The sequence below is a fragment of the Oreochromis aureus genome, linkage group 7 (genome assembly GCF_013358895.1).
Source record: "Oreochromis aureus strain Israel breed Guangdong linkage group 7, ZZ_aureus, whole genome shotgun sequence".
In the NCBI taxonomy this organism is placed as follows: Eukaryota; Metazoa; Chordata; class Actinopteri; order Cichliformes; family Cichlidae; genus Oreochromis; species Oreochromis aureus.
Genome location: NC_052948.1, coordinates 51,515,854 through 51,528,903, shown reverse-complemented (window position 1 = coordinate 51,528,903; position 13,050 = coordinate 51,515,854). Strand labels below are relative to the sequence as shown.

Below are 13,050 nucleotides of genomic sequence, written 5' to 3'. Positions count from 1 at the left end.
GTGAAGCTCAGGTGATCTCTTCCTTCTGTGTTTGGATGTGAATCTTGTTTTGAACTTTCTATAAAGTGAAGATGAGCAGAACAATCGCATTTGTGGGCATTTAAAAAAATATATTCTGTAATAGGATAGATAAACCATCATCAGTTGTACATCACAGTAGTGTAATGCTATGGATATAAGTATGACTGAAAACTGAAAATGTCCAAGCCTCTGGTATTCCACTCTTCTATTGGTAAAGTATCCCCTGTGAAGAGAATTACACTGTGTAAATATGATAGTGATATTATTGTTAGATAAACCTTCAGGACATCAGCTGTAGAGTTACAGTCTAATGTGACTGGACCTGCATTAAAGACGCTGAATGCTTGTTGTTGGTTTGCAGTGTCACCGTGCAGGTTTATTTTCATAAAATAACATGGCATAATATTGGGTTTAATGCAGGGGATTACATATCTTGGTATGAGAACAGTGATCTTCCATTGGGGTAAATAATTATTTGATCCCCTGCTGAATTGCTAAGTTTGCTCACATGCAAATAAATGACCCCCTACAACCCAGCCAGGTGAACAGATTATCATCAGCCAATCGATTACATATATATCTGATCTCAACTTGTGTATAAATCACACCTGTCAGCAAAGTCAATTTCTTCCATTCCAAGCCCTCCACCACCATGGGAAGACCAAAGAGCTGTCAAAGGTCTGTACAAGGCTGGAATGTGATACGAGTCCATCAGCAGGAAGCTTAGTGAGAAGGTGACAACTGTTGGTGTGATTGGTGTGATATTTAGAAATTGAAGAAATATAAAATGACCATTTTGATCTGGAGCTCAAAGTAAGAATTTGCTTCATATGGTGAGAATGATCATAGAGGTGAGGGAGGAGCCCAAAACTACACAGGAGGAGCTTGTTAATGATGTGAAGGCAGCTGGGACCACAGTCACCAAGAACACCATTGGTAACACAATACTGTGTAATGGATTGAAATCTTGCAGCACCTTCTCCTGCTCACGAAAGCACATGTACAGGCTTGCCTTAAGTTTGCCAGTTGAGATCTAAATGAGTCAGCGAGGGATATGGGAGAAAGTGCCGTGGTCAGATGAAACCAAAATGGATCTCTTTGGCATCAACTCAATTTGCAGGAAACATTATGCTTTGAGGCTGTTTTTTTTCTCCTAAGGATACAAGGCGAATTCACTTCACTGACATCCATTTGAGGGCCAAAGGACATGGCCATGTACTGTAAAAGTTGGGATGAGAACCTTCCCTCAGACAGAACATTGAAGATGGATCATTTATGGGTCTTCCAGCATGACAATGGCACAGACCATACCACCAAGCCAACAAAGGAGTATCACATTAAGGTCATGCTGTCTCCAGGCCAGTCTTTAGACCTAAGACCTATAGAAAATCTGTGGAGGGACCTGAAAGTTTAAGTTGTCATGCAGCAGCCAAGAAAGCTAAAGGATTTACAGTTTCTGTAGAGAGAAGTGGGCCCAGCATTGAGATGTGTGCAAACCTGGTGACCAACTGCAAGAAACATCTTACCCTTTTGCTTGCCGACAAGGGTTTCTCCACCAAGTACTAAGTCATATTTTGAAATGACTTAGTATTGTGAAAAAACCCCAAACTTATTTCACTCATTGATGTGCTAAGCAATTTATAATTTCTATGTAGTCTTTTTTTTTTTCTTTTTTTGATATCCTGTCTTTCTCCATTAAATTTAAACTACCATCAGAATTAGATCCTGCTCTATTCTTAAAAATTTAGCTAGAAATTAAAATAATCATTTCCACCACTCTAAATGAATTGACCTGCCCACCTTTCCTTTACGTACTTTTATATGGAAGAAGTGGCATAATCAAAAAATATTCAATAATCATTAAAATATGTGTATTGAGATCAAAGCTGAGAAGAGTATTCAGTTAATAAATTAATAAACATTGTGTGATTCCTGCTTTTGGTTGGTTAAAAAAACCCAACAAAAACACAATTTTAACCCTAATTTCTTCAAAAGTGTGAAAACTTGCATACTGGTAGATTTTTTTTAAAAGGTTTTAAAAGCAGGAAATACTTAATCTACCCAAAACTATAGCTGTTCCTTTTTCTCATCATGGTTACCATAAGAAAAATCCTTGATATTTTAGCCAGGACATTCATGTGGATTACTTTATACAATTAAATGAAAATGTTCCTAAAATAAAATCATGGATACATCTTTTTCATGCAAGGGAGCCATTTATGGGTTAGGGATACATTAACATTCGGCTCATTTAATGGAATTTCTGCCTGTTTGGGACATGCAAAAAGTCTGCAGAGACACAAGGCCTGCTGGATGTGCCCCAGCTGATGCAGATGAGTGTCTAGACAAAGCGCAGCCTGCAGACCTGCTGTGCAGCTTTGAAGTCATGCACTATTCACAGCTGAGACTGAAGTCACAGTGGATCAGGTGTGTGCTGATGATACAGTTACCCTTTCTATCACTGCTCTGTCCTGTCTGAAGGCTATTGTTTTTCCATTCACGCAGGCAGGGCAATATCAGCGAACTAAGCCCTATAAGAATCTTCATCTTACTCACCTCAGGAAATGTTTTGAAACAAAAATAGCAAGTGATCTCTCGGTCCTGACTTTGGGAGACAGTGGGGCTAAGAGGTGGGTCAGATCTTGGAGGTTAAAGTTTCACGCCAAACAATAACACAAGTGCAATAAATTTGATGCAACATTCAATGCTTCAGTTGTAGCATGGCTATAGGTTACATTAGGCGGTGCTGTTATTAACCCGATGTCATAGTAACACTGCTGTTTTGTCTCCAGGTCTTTGGTGGATGGAGAGAAAATGGAGGTGAACCAGAGGGAGCTGCCTTTATATGTAAGTGACTACCTCCTTTGCTTGTGTGTGTCTGAGGTGTTTGCATAATGCAGGGATGTCAAACTTATTCTGCATGGTGGGCCACAATTTCCCGTTTTGTCAAATACACATTCAATCCCAATTAATAGAAGAACAAGAAGTGCAATTTGAACAGCAGGTCTGTTTTTTACATCATTATTCTGAATTCTAATCTATATGGAAAGTTGCTGTAGTAAATAAAAGAAATTGTCATTGGTTATTGGTCATTGTCCAGACTCTTGCAAATGCAAAACTGAAAGTCTTCATTAATATAAAGAAAACATTTTTTTTTTTTAACTCAGCAGAAGTGTTTCCCTCCAGCGGTCCTTCTCCTCTCTCAGTCCTTACTCTCTGTGTGTGCACTGGTTGACTAGTAAGCCTTGTGTAGCAGGTGAAACCCAACCCAGCAGGGTTTCAGTCCCTGGGGAAGCCAGGCTCTACACAGCCACCCACCACATGACAAGGGCTTCTGAAAGCATGGCTCCCATAGTGAACATGGGCCTAACAGAGTATTGTTGGCTCTTTGAGAACTACTGATTACACAAGTTGAAAAAAAAATGTGGATTTTCTTTTCTAAAATTGTCAAATCAATGTTTCAACAACTTTTTTTGTTTAAACTTTTGGACATTTTAGTTTCATTTCCCCATCTTTTTCTCTCTTTTCCTTTTTGCCTCTTTCACTCTCTCTCTCTGCCTATTCTCCTGTAAATGTGGAAGCCTGGGTGGGCCAGTCACTGAAGCGTTGCCAGATTTCTGGTAAGCGGAGTGTCTGCTTGTTTTGCTGTGTCACCAGTTTGAGAGAGGGGTGGTGATAGGGGTGGGGGTCGCTTCGAAATCGCTGCCTCCATTCGCTCACAGAATCTGATGGAGGGCCGGTCTCGAGGCCCAGACATGTGAATCATTATGGGCGCTAGCACTTACACATACTAAGAGGAAGTGGTGTCTCCACCCTCAGAGGACACAGCTGAACAGGAGCAACTCTCAGCACTGAATGAGATCCAGATTTCAATGCTGGGCTTTGTGTAGACAAGCTGTGGCACACTGCTGTGATATAAAGACTGCTATTGTAGCACGCCTAGTAAAGTTTTATGGTGCACCTCCACGCACGCAACACAGTGTCATGCCCATAGCAAATACTGACAGACGAGATCAATGGAGAAGTGGCTGCCATGAGTTGGATGGAAAAAGTGTTGGGAGTTCCTGTGTGGAAGGAGATTTTATTGAGCTGTAGTTTAGCTTCAGGTTCATGCGAAAGTCATTTTGTTTGTCCAGGTGCATGATTGAATGAAACTTATGCCCCTGAAAGAAGAATGTGTGGCCATGTTGGTGAAATGGAAAGTGCAATTTTTCCACAACGGAGGCTGAACTAACTACGTTTCCAGTTGTAGCAACACCAGCAGCTTGCTTCTTTTGTTGGTTTGCCACCACATTCGTTCATGCTGAAGGATCTGAAACTATCACGAGGCTTAAATGTGATAACGAGACTCGTTCTCCTCAGTATTTCTCTCAGGACCGCAGCACCAGATTTGAAAAAATCCCAAATTCTGCTGTTACTGCTATTATATAGAAATCTGCTTGACATATTTGTGATCTGGAGGGGTAAATAGCAATTTTAACATTTTTTTGTGCATTATTTTGTATTTTCCAGGTCATTTTAGTTTATCTAAATCTGTGGATTGCCAAATAAGGTGGTAAATAGGGTAACCATAACAACTGCTTAACATCAGGATGTTAGCAGTGCTGTTGTGAGCAAGTTAGCATAACAGCATTAATGTTTATGTTAAGATGCTATATCCAAGTGCTTGACCAATCCTGGATGTTTGTTGCCAAGGTTAGAGCCCAGCAGGATTTTTAAGACAGACACTGACACAATATTTGGTGATTTAAGAATCCAATATTCAATATGCCGGCCAATAGTTTTTTGGCTTTCAGAAATGAAACATAAACAAATTTCCCTAACATTTGTTATTTGCAGTTATTTATTTACACATTTATGATGTGTCTGACTCTGCTTGGATCACGTGGTTTATGTTTGTGGTCTTCCAAACATATTGGTTCCAACAAGGAAGTTGCAAAGTGCCTCTGCTGGACAAACTATGCAATGTTAACTCTCATAACATGGCTGAAGGGTGTTTTCATCTGGTTCCCTTTGTACGTTTTTAAACTTGAATTTGCTGGCTACTATAAATGCAGATACCAATTGATTGGCAAATAGCTAATATTGACAGATGATAATAACAATAGCCCTGGTTGATCATGATACAATTATGATACATTTTGTTGAAAAACAATTCTTTAAAATTGGCTCGATTTTTGTAATCTGGATTATTTTCTGTGAAAACGCTTTTATATTGGCACATGTCAACATACCTGGCAGAACGATACATCTGTTATAGGCCAGTATCAGTTGTTAATATCAGTATATACTCACACATACACTTTATTACAATAGAATAGCCTTTTGTCATTATACAACAAAATTGTGGTTAAATATTCTTCTAGCAGAGGATGGTTTTGAGCCATCGACCTCTGGGTTATGGGCCCAGCACGCTTCCACTGCGCCACTCTACTTGGGACTCAAACTCACAATCCCTAATTTAGGGATTAGGTCACTGGGGGTACAGTACGCTAGGTACCCATGGTCAACTGCTCATTAATCCAAAAAGCAACACAGGACATGTAAACATGGTTACGATGACCAGCTCGGTTTGATGCTCAAACCGAGCATCAGAACTGGGGAGGCAGGTGATCAGACTGGTTGCTTGGATTTTCTCACACAATCATCTCTAAAATTTACAGGGAATGGTTGTTGTTTAACCCAGCGGCCCCCAACCCCCGGGCCACGGACCGATACCGGTCCGTGAGTCGTTTGGTACTGGGCCGCGAGAGTTGAGGCTCGGGTGTTAAACTTCTGGTTTTCAGGGTTTTTGTCAGTTCACGGGTCTTTTCCCGTGTGTTATGAATAAATCTTCCTTTTTTGGTACCGGTACTGGTTTTATTTTGTTGTTTTTATTCGCGACACCTTAAAGGCCAGTCCATGAAAATATTGTCGGACATAAACCGGTCCATGGCGCAAAAAGGTTTGGGGACCGCTAGTTTGTTTAACCTACACCATAAAAAATTCAAGCCTTTCTGAAGGCAAAAGGGGTCCAACTTAATAGGAAGGTGTACCAAGTAAAGTGGCTGGTGAGTGTCTTGTTGGGCTCTACTTAAACCAGTACACATCTGCTTGCAAGCCTCTTTTTTTTTCTTAACAGCAGCTTTTATCTCAGCGCAGTACTGCCACATTTTGACAGATGAAGATAGATTAGGTGTCTCCTTATTGCAATGTTTGTTAGATTGCGAGTGTGGTTTGTGTAGTGTAATCGTGGTTTCCTTTAAACTAGCAGGTATGTGTGTGTGTAATGGTTTATGGGTTTTTTTCCCCCTTTAAGTGCTGTGATGATTGTGTTTGCTTTTCACATGTCAAACCAACAGAAAGACTCACGTTTCCAAATGTTTATTGATGCGGAATAAGATAGTTAGCCATAAAAGAAGGATAAAACAACATTACTTCACCAAATAGACACGCTCTCCTATTACAGCTGCTTTCTCAGATGTCGTAATTATTCATTTCAGTACTTCTTGAGAATATTATGTAACAGTTAGTCTACCGACAGGACTTTTCTTTGAGATGAATGGTTGTGGCACTGCACCAGCCCCTTTTGACATGTAGACTAGTTATTAGTATCCCATTTGCACAGCAGATTAAATCAGAGGTATGTGTCTCAGCTGAGCCTGAGAAAAGGCCTTCAGCACTAGCTGGTTGTCACTCTCAAGACTCTGGAGTTTATGTTAGTTCAGATGTGAACAGCCCAGAGTGTCGCTATGGTAGTGTGTGACGTACTGTCACATACTTGTGGTTGGACAATTGTTTTGCTTAATGTAATGTCTTTGTGTGTGAACGTTCATGAGCATATCATCTTAGAGCATGTGGAAGTAAGTGGGACGGTGGCCTCTGTTGTTCTTTGATCAAATTAAATAGGCTCTGAGGGTTTATAGTGACTCTATGATTATAGCAGGCTCCATTGCACAGTGCAGTTTTTCTTAATGATACCAAATGCTATTTGTGTTGGTTATTAAACTGAAATAACTATGCTTGAGAGCTGACATCAATAGGTCTTTGCACTGAGGGGATCTAACTGTTATTGGAGCTGTTTTTGTTGTTGCGGTGGCACTGAGCTTACTCCCCTGACGTCACCCGTGTGATACACTCAGGAGATCATGGCAAAGAGCTGTAGAGCTGACAACTACAGGTTTCCTGGAGACCGGGCAGCAGATTTGATGTTGTTTTTCCTCCCACCCCCCACACTGAATGGACAATAACACGTGGAGGTTATAAAACCATCTCTCTGGTGTATCATTGGATTTAGTGTTTTAATAAAAATAAACATTAAAAACAAAACACCCCAGTTGTTATGTCATACAACAGCAAAAGTGCCTTGTAGATTCCTATCAGGGATATATGAGAAACCTTGTATTCATAACTAAATATACTCCCCGACCTTCAAACTCGCCACGTGGAAGGCATGAAGTAAAAAACCACAAGGTGTTGAATATTTCATTGTTACTGGATCAGGTTGTGTCATGATGGTGCTCTGGAAAAAAGGCCATAGATCACATCGATGTGTCGTCATATCACAACCCCAGCCGTCCTCTGTTCTCATCTCCAAGGCTCAGGAGGTACAGATTTGTCTGATCAAATTTTGCCCCTCTTAAAGTAATGTTGAGACAATTGAGTTGAAACTATATCCTTTGTGCAGGATTCAAAATACAATCAAACAATATTGTGTGATGTGTCTTTTATAGACATTTACAAAGGAATACAGTATAAAAAGTACAGAAAACTGCACATAGCATTAATATCTAAATAAGTTCTATTACATTTTTTTTGTAAATGTACTTTTATGAATGACTCTTCATGTGGAGTTAGACTTACAGGAAATAACGAAGGCTACACAAGCAGCAGGATGAAATCTTATCTTTTGTTATGCGGAAAAACAATCAGAGATAAGTGTGCACTAAGTGGTACTGCAGCTAACCGCTGAAAACGGAGAAACTGCAGCTTGAGTCAGACCTGTTTATCACTTCCAAATAGCAGCCTCGCAAACAACAGGAAGATAGCAACTCTTGAAACCCCCAAGGGTTTCGAAAGAACAGGGGTAAAGGTTAGAAATTTGACTGGAACCAGATTTTAAGTGCAGTCAAAATGATTATACTTTTTGTTTTGGTTTTTTTTTGTTTCCAAGGGAAAGATTGACCTATACTTGCATGTATAATATAGGTCAAAACATGTTTGAAGACATAAAATGTCCTGAGAAAAAAATTCCTTGAAAGTGAAATCACTGCAGGCACTGCAAATGCATTAGAAAGTGACATGTCTTAGATAAGAGTATTGCACACAATTTATCTGGAATGTCAGAGTCTGGACAAACTGTTTGCTAACTCTCTTATGGAGGAACATAATACCAAGAAGATAAATTCCAGTGTTGAGCTATCTATACTGACACGAGGATGGTGTTTACAGAGAACAGTTGTCCTTCCAGCATATTCCTGATTTGATGTCATTGTGTTTTCTTTGCAGTGTATGAGCTGGAAGGCAAGAAAACCTTGGTGGTTTTTGCTTGTGTTTGTGTACAAACAGAGTAAGTCAGTGCTGTCATGTTTCCTGCTGATATCCTTAAAAGATGGTAAAGTTATGACAGTTGTTAGGATAATGCAGGAAAAAAGGCTACAGTGGGTTAAAAAGTAGAATCTCTTCATCTCTTGTGAAAACTTAAGAGCCCCTGTTTTCTTCCTGGGAAAACACAACAGGACGGTTAAGTACAATGAGTGCAGTGAATGTTGTGAAACTAAATCCCCCATTTTTCTGTCTTGAAGTTCAGGTTTCTTACAGTATAGGTTACGCTTAATGGCTCGGACACACTAGAGTTAAAATAGGATGGCCTATTTTTACATTTTGCATCCTAGGAACAACTGGTTCCCAACGACTGCATAAACTTTTTTGTGTTTGGTGACAGCTTGTAAGTAGTTGCAGTGATCAGTTGGTCGTTAAGAAGTTGAGTAACAAGCCACAGGTTGCCTGGTGCGAGGCAACTTGTCTCCAAAACAGTCACAGTCTGACTTGGACTGACTACAACCACACTGAGACAGATTGGTAAAGATTTGCAGATAATTGCTGTCTGACTTAAAAACGCAGACAGATTGCCAAGATGAGCACAAGTCACCTGGGACAAGTTTCTTTGCATAAGTGGGCTTGATTCAACTGGTTGCCAAAAGACTGTGTCCTGGTTTTATTGCTATATAATCAAGGTTGCTGAGCATCTGTGCCATTTTGTCCCTATTTGTGAAGGAATTTCTGAATATATACATGAGGTTCTGGCTGGACTCTGAATGCAAGTAGTTAATGCAAATTAATGTTTAGTGAGAAATTCTTTGCATGTTGATGGCAATAGATTCGCAACAGGTTCATGATTATCACCGATGTATCACAGTTAATTGCTTTGTTATCACATTCTCTTGCACACTGACAGCAGAGTGGCTCTGTCTTATTACTGTTTTATCACTGTCTTGATGCACCAAAGTTGCTTTGAAAGGCAACTGACTGCAAGTGCTCGCAAACTTGGTACACATCTTTGAAACATCATCATTGGACACAATCGCATAAGTTTGGTGACTTTTAGCCAAAGTGATAGAATATTCTTCAGTTCTACTAGAAATCATACACAAGGGTGATAATATTGCCTGACCTTCTTTTTCTCAAACCAGGGACAAGTGGAGGCTCATGTGAGGCTGCAAACCAGAGTTTCTGAACATGCAGATTTCTACATTGTTGTACAAGGCTCTAGACTTGCACACGTGACTACAGCAAAAAGAGCCAATGATGGCTTGAGTCTCTGCTTCACAGTTCCAGGTATGTCCTTTAGTCAACCACTTTGGCTCTCACGTTGTCATCACTTCCTGCTTTGATTTTTTTTTATGATTTTCTCTATATTCCACAGGCCACAACCTTGAGGAAGTTGTTTCTGTCACATCCTACTTTCACATTGAGAACAAAGTCAAACCGTGTGAGGGGGAAGCGTTCTTTGAGTACGTCAGGGATGATGCCCAGGAAGTAGCAGAATACCTAAGTGAAAACAGGGACCATCTTGACCCCCAGAACTTCTTAGAGATCCTGAAGAAGTTTCCTTGTTGCGCACAGGGAGCGAATGATGAGCTCTTTGTGGAACAGTTAGCTCATGTTGAGCAGGAGGTGGAGATCAATCAAAGTTCAGCTGATCTTCGGCTGCTGGATGAGAAGATCACACATGCTTTGGCTAACATGGATTACCCTCAGCAGTGGAAAACAGATGGCCAACCTAAAGAAGGTAATGAAATGGAAAGTCCAACTTTAAGTCGGAGGTTATTTTGTAGAAACTTCAGTAACCACTTGCATCTCAGAAGGTTTCTGACTCTAAAGCCCAAATGTGTCTTCATGTTATTTTTGCTTCATGTTCTCTTCACATCTTTAATGACTTTTAAAAGAACAATTGTGGGTACACAAATTTGAATTTATTTTGGATCTTTTATCCACACAGGCTCAAATATATACATGCATTCACTTTAAACTTTTACATGGTGCTGAAGATTCTACTATGTCTTTTAGCTAGACAAGGTCAAGGCCTATTAACATCATGTTAATAATCATTAATAATTAAAACTTTAATAATTTTTTTTTGCCAGCATAAAAACGATTTGTTTGACAGCACTCATTAGATCGACCAATACTCAGAAAAATTGGAAAGTCCAAGTAACTCAGTGAAGATCTAAGAAGAACTGTAGATTTACACAAGTTGAGAAGGTCTCTGAAGCCATTTCTTAATAATTGGAAATTCCAAGTTCATTAGTTCAAACAATTGTAAGCAAGCACAAGGTTTTGGATATATCGGCACTGCCAAGGTCTGGAAGAAAACCCAACCTGTCAGCCTCAGATGAGAGGAAATTGGTTAGGATATTCAGGAACAACCCAGGAACCACCAACTCAAGCCTGACATGACCTGTAAACTGCAGGAATACCGGTCACTGTTCACAGTGGAACATGTTTTGTGTCACCAACAAATGAGAGGGTGCTGACAAAGAAAATCAACTCAAATTTGCAAAGTTTTATGGTCATAAGACAGAAGGATTGAGTTATTTTGTCACATTGACAAGAGTTTGTTTGGAGGCATAAAGGTGAGGTTTTCAAACCCAAGAAGACTGTACTAACTGTCAAGCACAGTGGTGGTAGCGTCATGCTTTGGGGCTGTTTTGCTGCTGTGGTACTGATACCAACTGAGTGTTACAACAGAAGAGTGATACACATTCTCAAATACACATTGGAAATGGTCAAATATCCAAAATCATGCTAGAAGCTAGTTAAAGTGTCTGGTCAATGTGCAATTGTTATCGGGACATTTAACCAAATGCTGTTGTGCCTGTGTGCTTTAGAGAAAATCCAAAATAAATTTAAACTTGTGCATAGATTTTCATTAAAGATGTATGCTGTACAATTATTGCACCCTGGAAAAAGAAATTTTCAGAGAAATCATTAAAAGCTGCAAACTGGCATGATAAGTGTATGGAAACCTCTGACCATAAATGTACATTGCTTGGTTTATGGTAGATTGTAGATACTCATATAGAACATGGTCAAGTTTAATATAATAAGGTCAGTCTCTTAGCTCTCTAATGATGCCACTGAGAGTGGATATGCCTAATATCATGACTTAACCACACAGCTCTGGCTGTGAGTAGAGAAGCTCCACCTACTTGTAGGTCAACCCCTCTGTTTAAAAGGGGCAGCCAATCAGAAAAGTTGACCTGAAAGGGAAATATGCAGAAACTGTTGGTTTCAGACAGAGGTTAAACTGAGTGGTTGCAGCAAGGTCTGGTATTAGATAATATGAAAACACTAAAACATTGTGCTGGAAAGGAGCACACAAGGTGCCCACTATCTTCACATGTTGATATCACAAAAGTAAAGTTATTTAATCATTTGGAAAACATTTTTTTTGTAGTTTTGAGGAAAGGACAGTATTAATCCTTCAGATCATTATTGCTCTGGTGCTCTCGTGTTCAGTGGTTTCAAACCCAATGAGATCTGACTGTGCGGCTCACCTCAGTCATCACATGATTCAGAGGACCAGGCAGCCAGTTGGGCAGAGGCTGGTTTGCTCCAAAGACAAAGTAATTATTGCCATTATTCTTTCTCGGTCAGATTAGAGTTGTCTTGCAGACCTCCTTGGGTGCTAAATCAACTCCCACAATCCTTTGCACTACACTTCCATTGCTAGAGTTTCTGGCATCTAGCCTTAGATTGAGTTATTTATTATTTTTTGACCTATCCTTTTTAATGAAAAGGATTAAAATGCTCAATAGTATAACAAAATTTTAATGAAAATAAGAAATTAGGAATTACATATCCTGGTCCAGCTGTTTCATTATGCCTTTACAATTCCAGACTGTTTGTATTCATCATAAGCAGGAAAAGCAAATGAGACTACAGGCAGCCTGAAGCAGCATATTCACATGCAGTGCTAAAGGCTGCATTCAGACTGTGTGTGTGTGTCCTTTTATTTGGCATGTATGGTCATGGTTTGCTTAAAGAAAAAGCAAATGCTGATGCAAAGCTTGGGTGCGGTGCAAATTCAAAGTAGCTCTTGGCCCCCATAGCCATGCGGCGCACTATTTGCAATGACAACAATTTGACAATGACGTGCTTGTTTGTTGAACTTTGCATAAAGAGCATGTGCAGCATTCGCTCCCCTTGGTGTCTCCAAACTGGGTCACAATTTAATGGCACCATTGTTGAGGCGGCAGGACATTTCAGTTCATTTTGGGGTTTCAACAAGAACTGGAAAGGAGAAGAGAAATAGTTGAATTCTTCTGCACATTGTTTCTGCTCTGGAAAGATGGTACCATGGTAACTCTCACCCACAGACGGGGGGAAGACCCAGATGATAAAATCTTTTTTAACGTTTCTTCCTGAGCTTACTAGACGACATCGATGTAGAGAGAAGAATTTTACTGCTGGTTTTTCGCTTGCTCTTTTCTGCTGCCCTACATTAGACTACAGACTGTTAAAAGATCAGTCAGTCATAGGGAATAA

At 39.9% G+C, this 13,050-nt stretch overlaps 1 protein-coding gene across 2 annotated transcripts in view; it reads left to right on the top strand.

Moving 5' to 3' along the window:
- The window catches only part of arhgef28a (Rho guanine nucleotide exchange factor (GEF) 28a), a 51,649-nt gene that overhangs the window by 1,278 nt on the left and 37,321 nt on the right, over positions 1 to 13,050 (top strand). For both annotated transcript variants that reach the window (XM_039615264.1, XM_031734578.2), the window contains exons 2-4: positions 2,814 to 2,868; positions 9,693 to 9,837; positions 9,926 to 10,291. In XM_039615264.1, coding sequence (XP_039471198.1) covers positions 2,836 to 2,868; positions 9,693 to 9,837; positions 9,926 to 10,291 — 544 coding nt within the window. In that variant the 5' untranslated portion in view covers positions 2,814 to 2,835. The remainder of the gene's footprint in view (positions 1 to 2,813; positions 2,869 to 9,692; positions 9,838 to 9,925; positions 10,292 to 13,050) is intronic.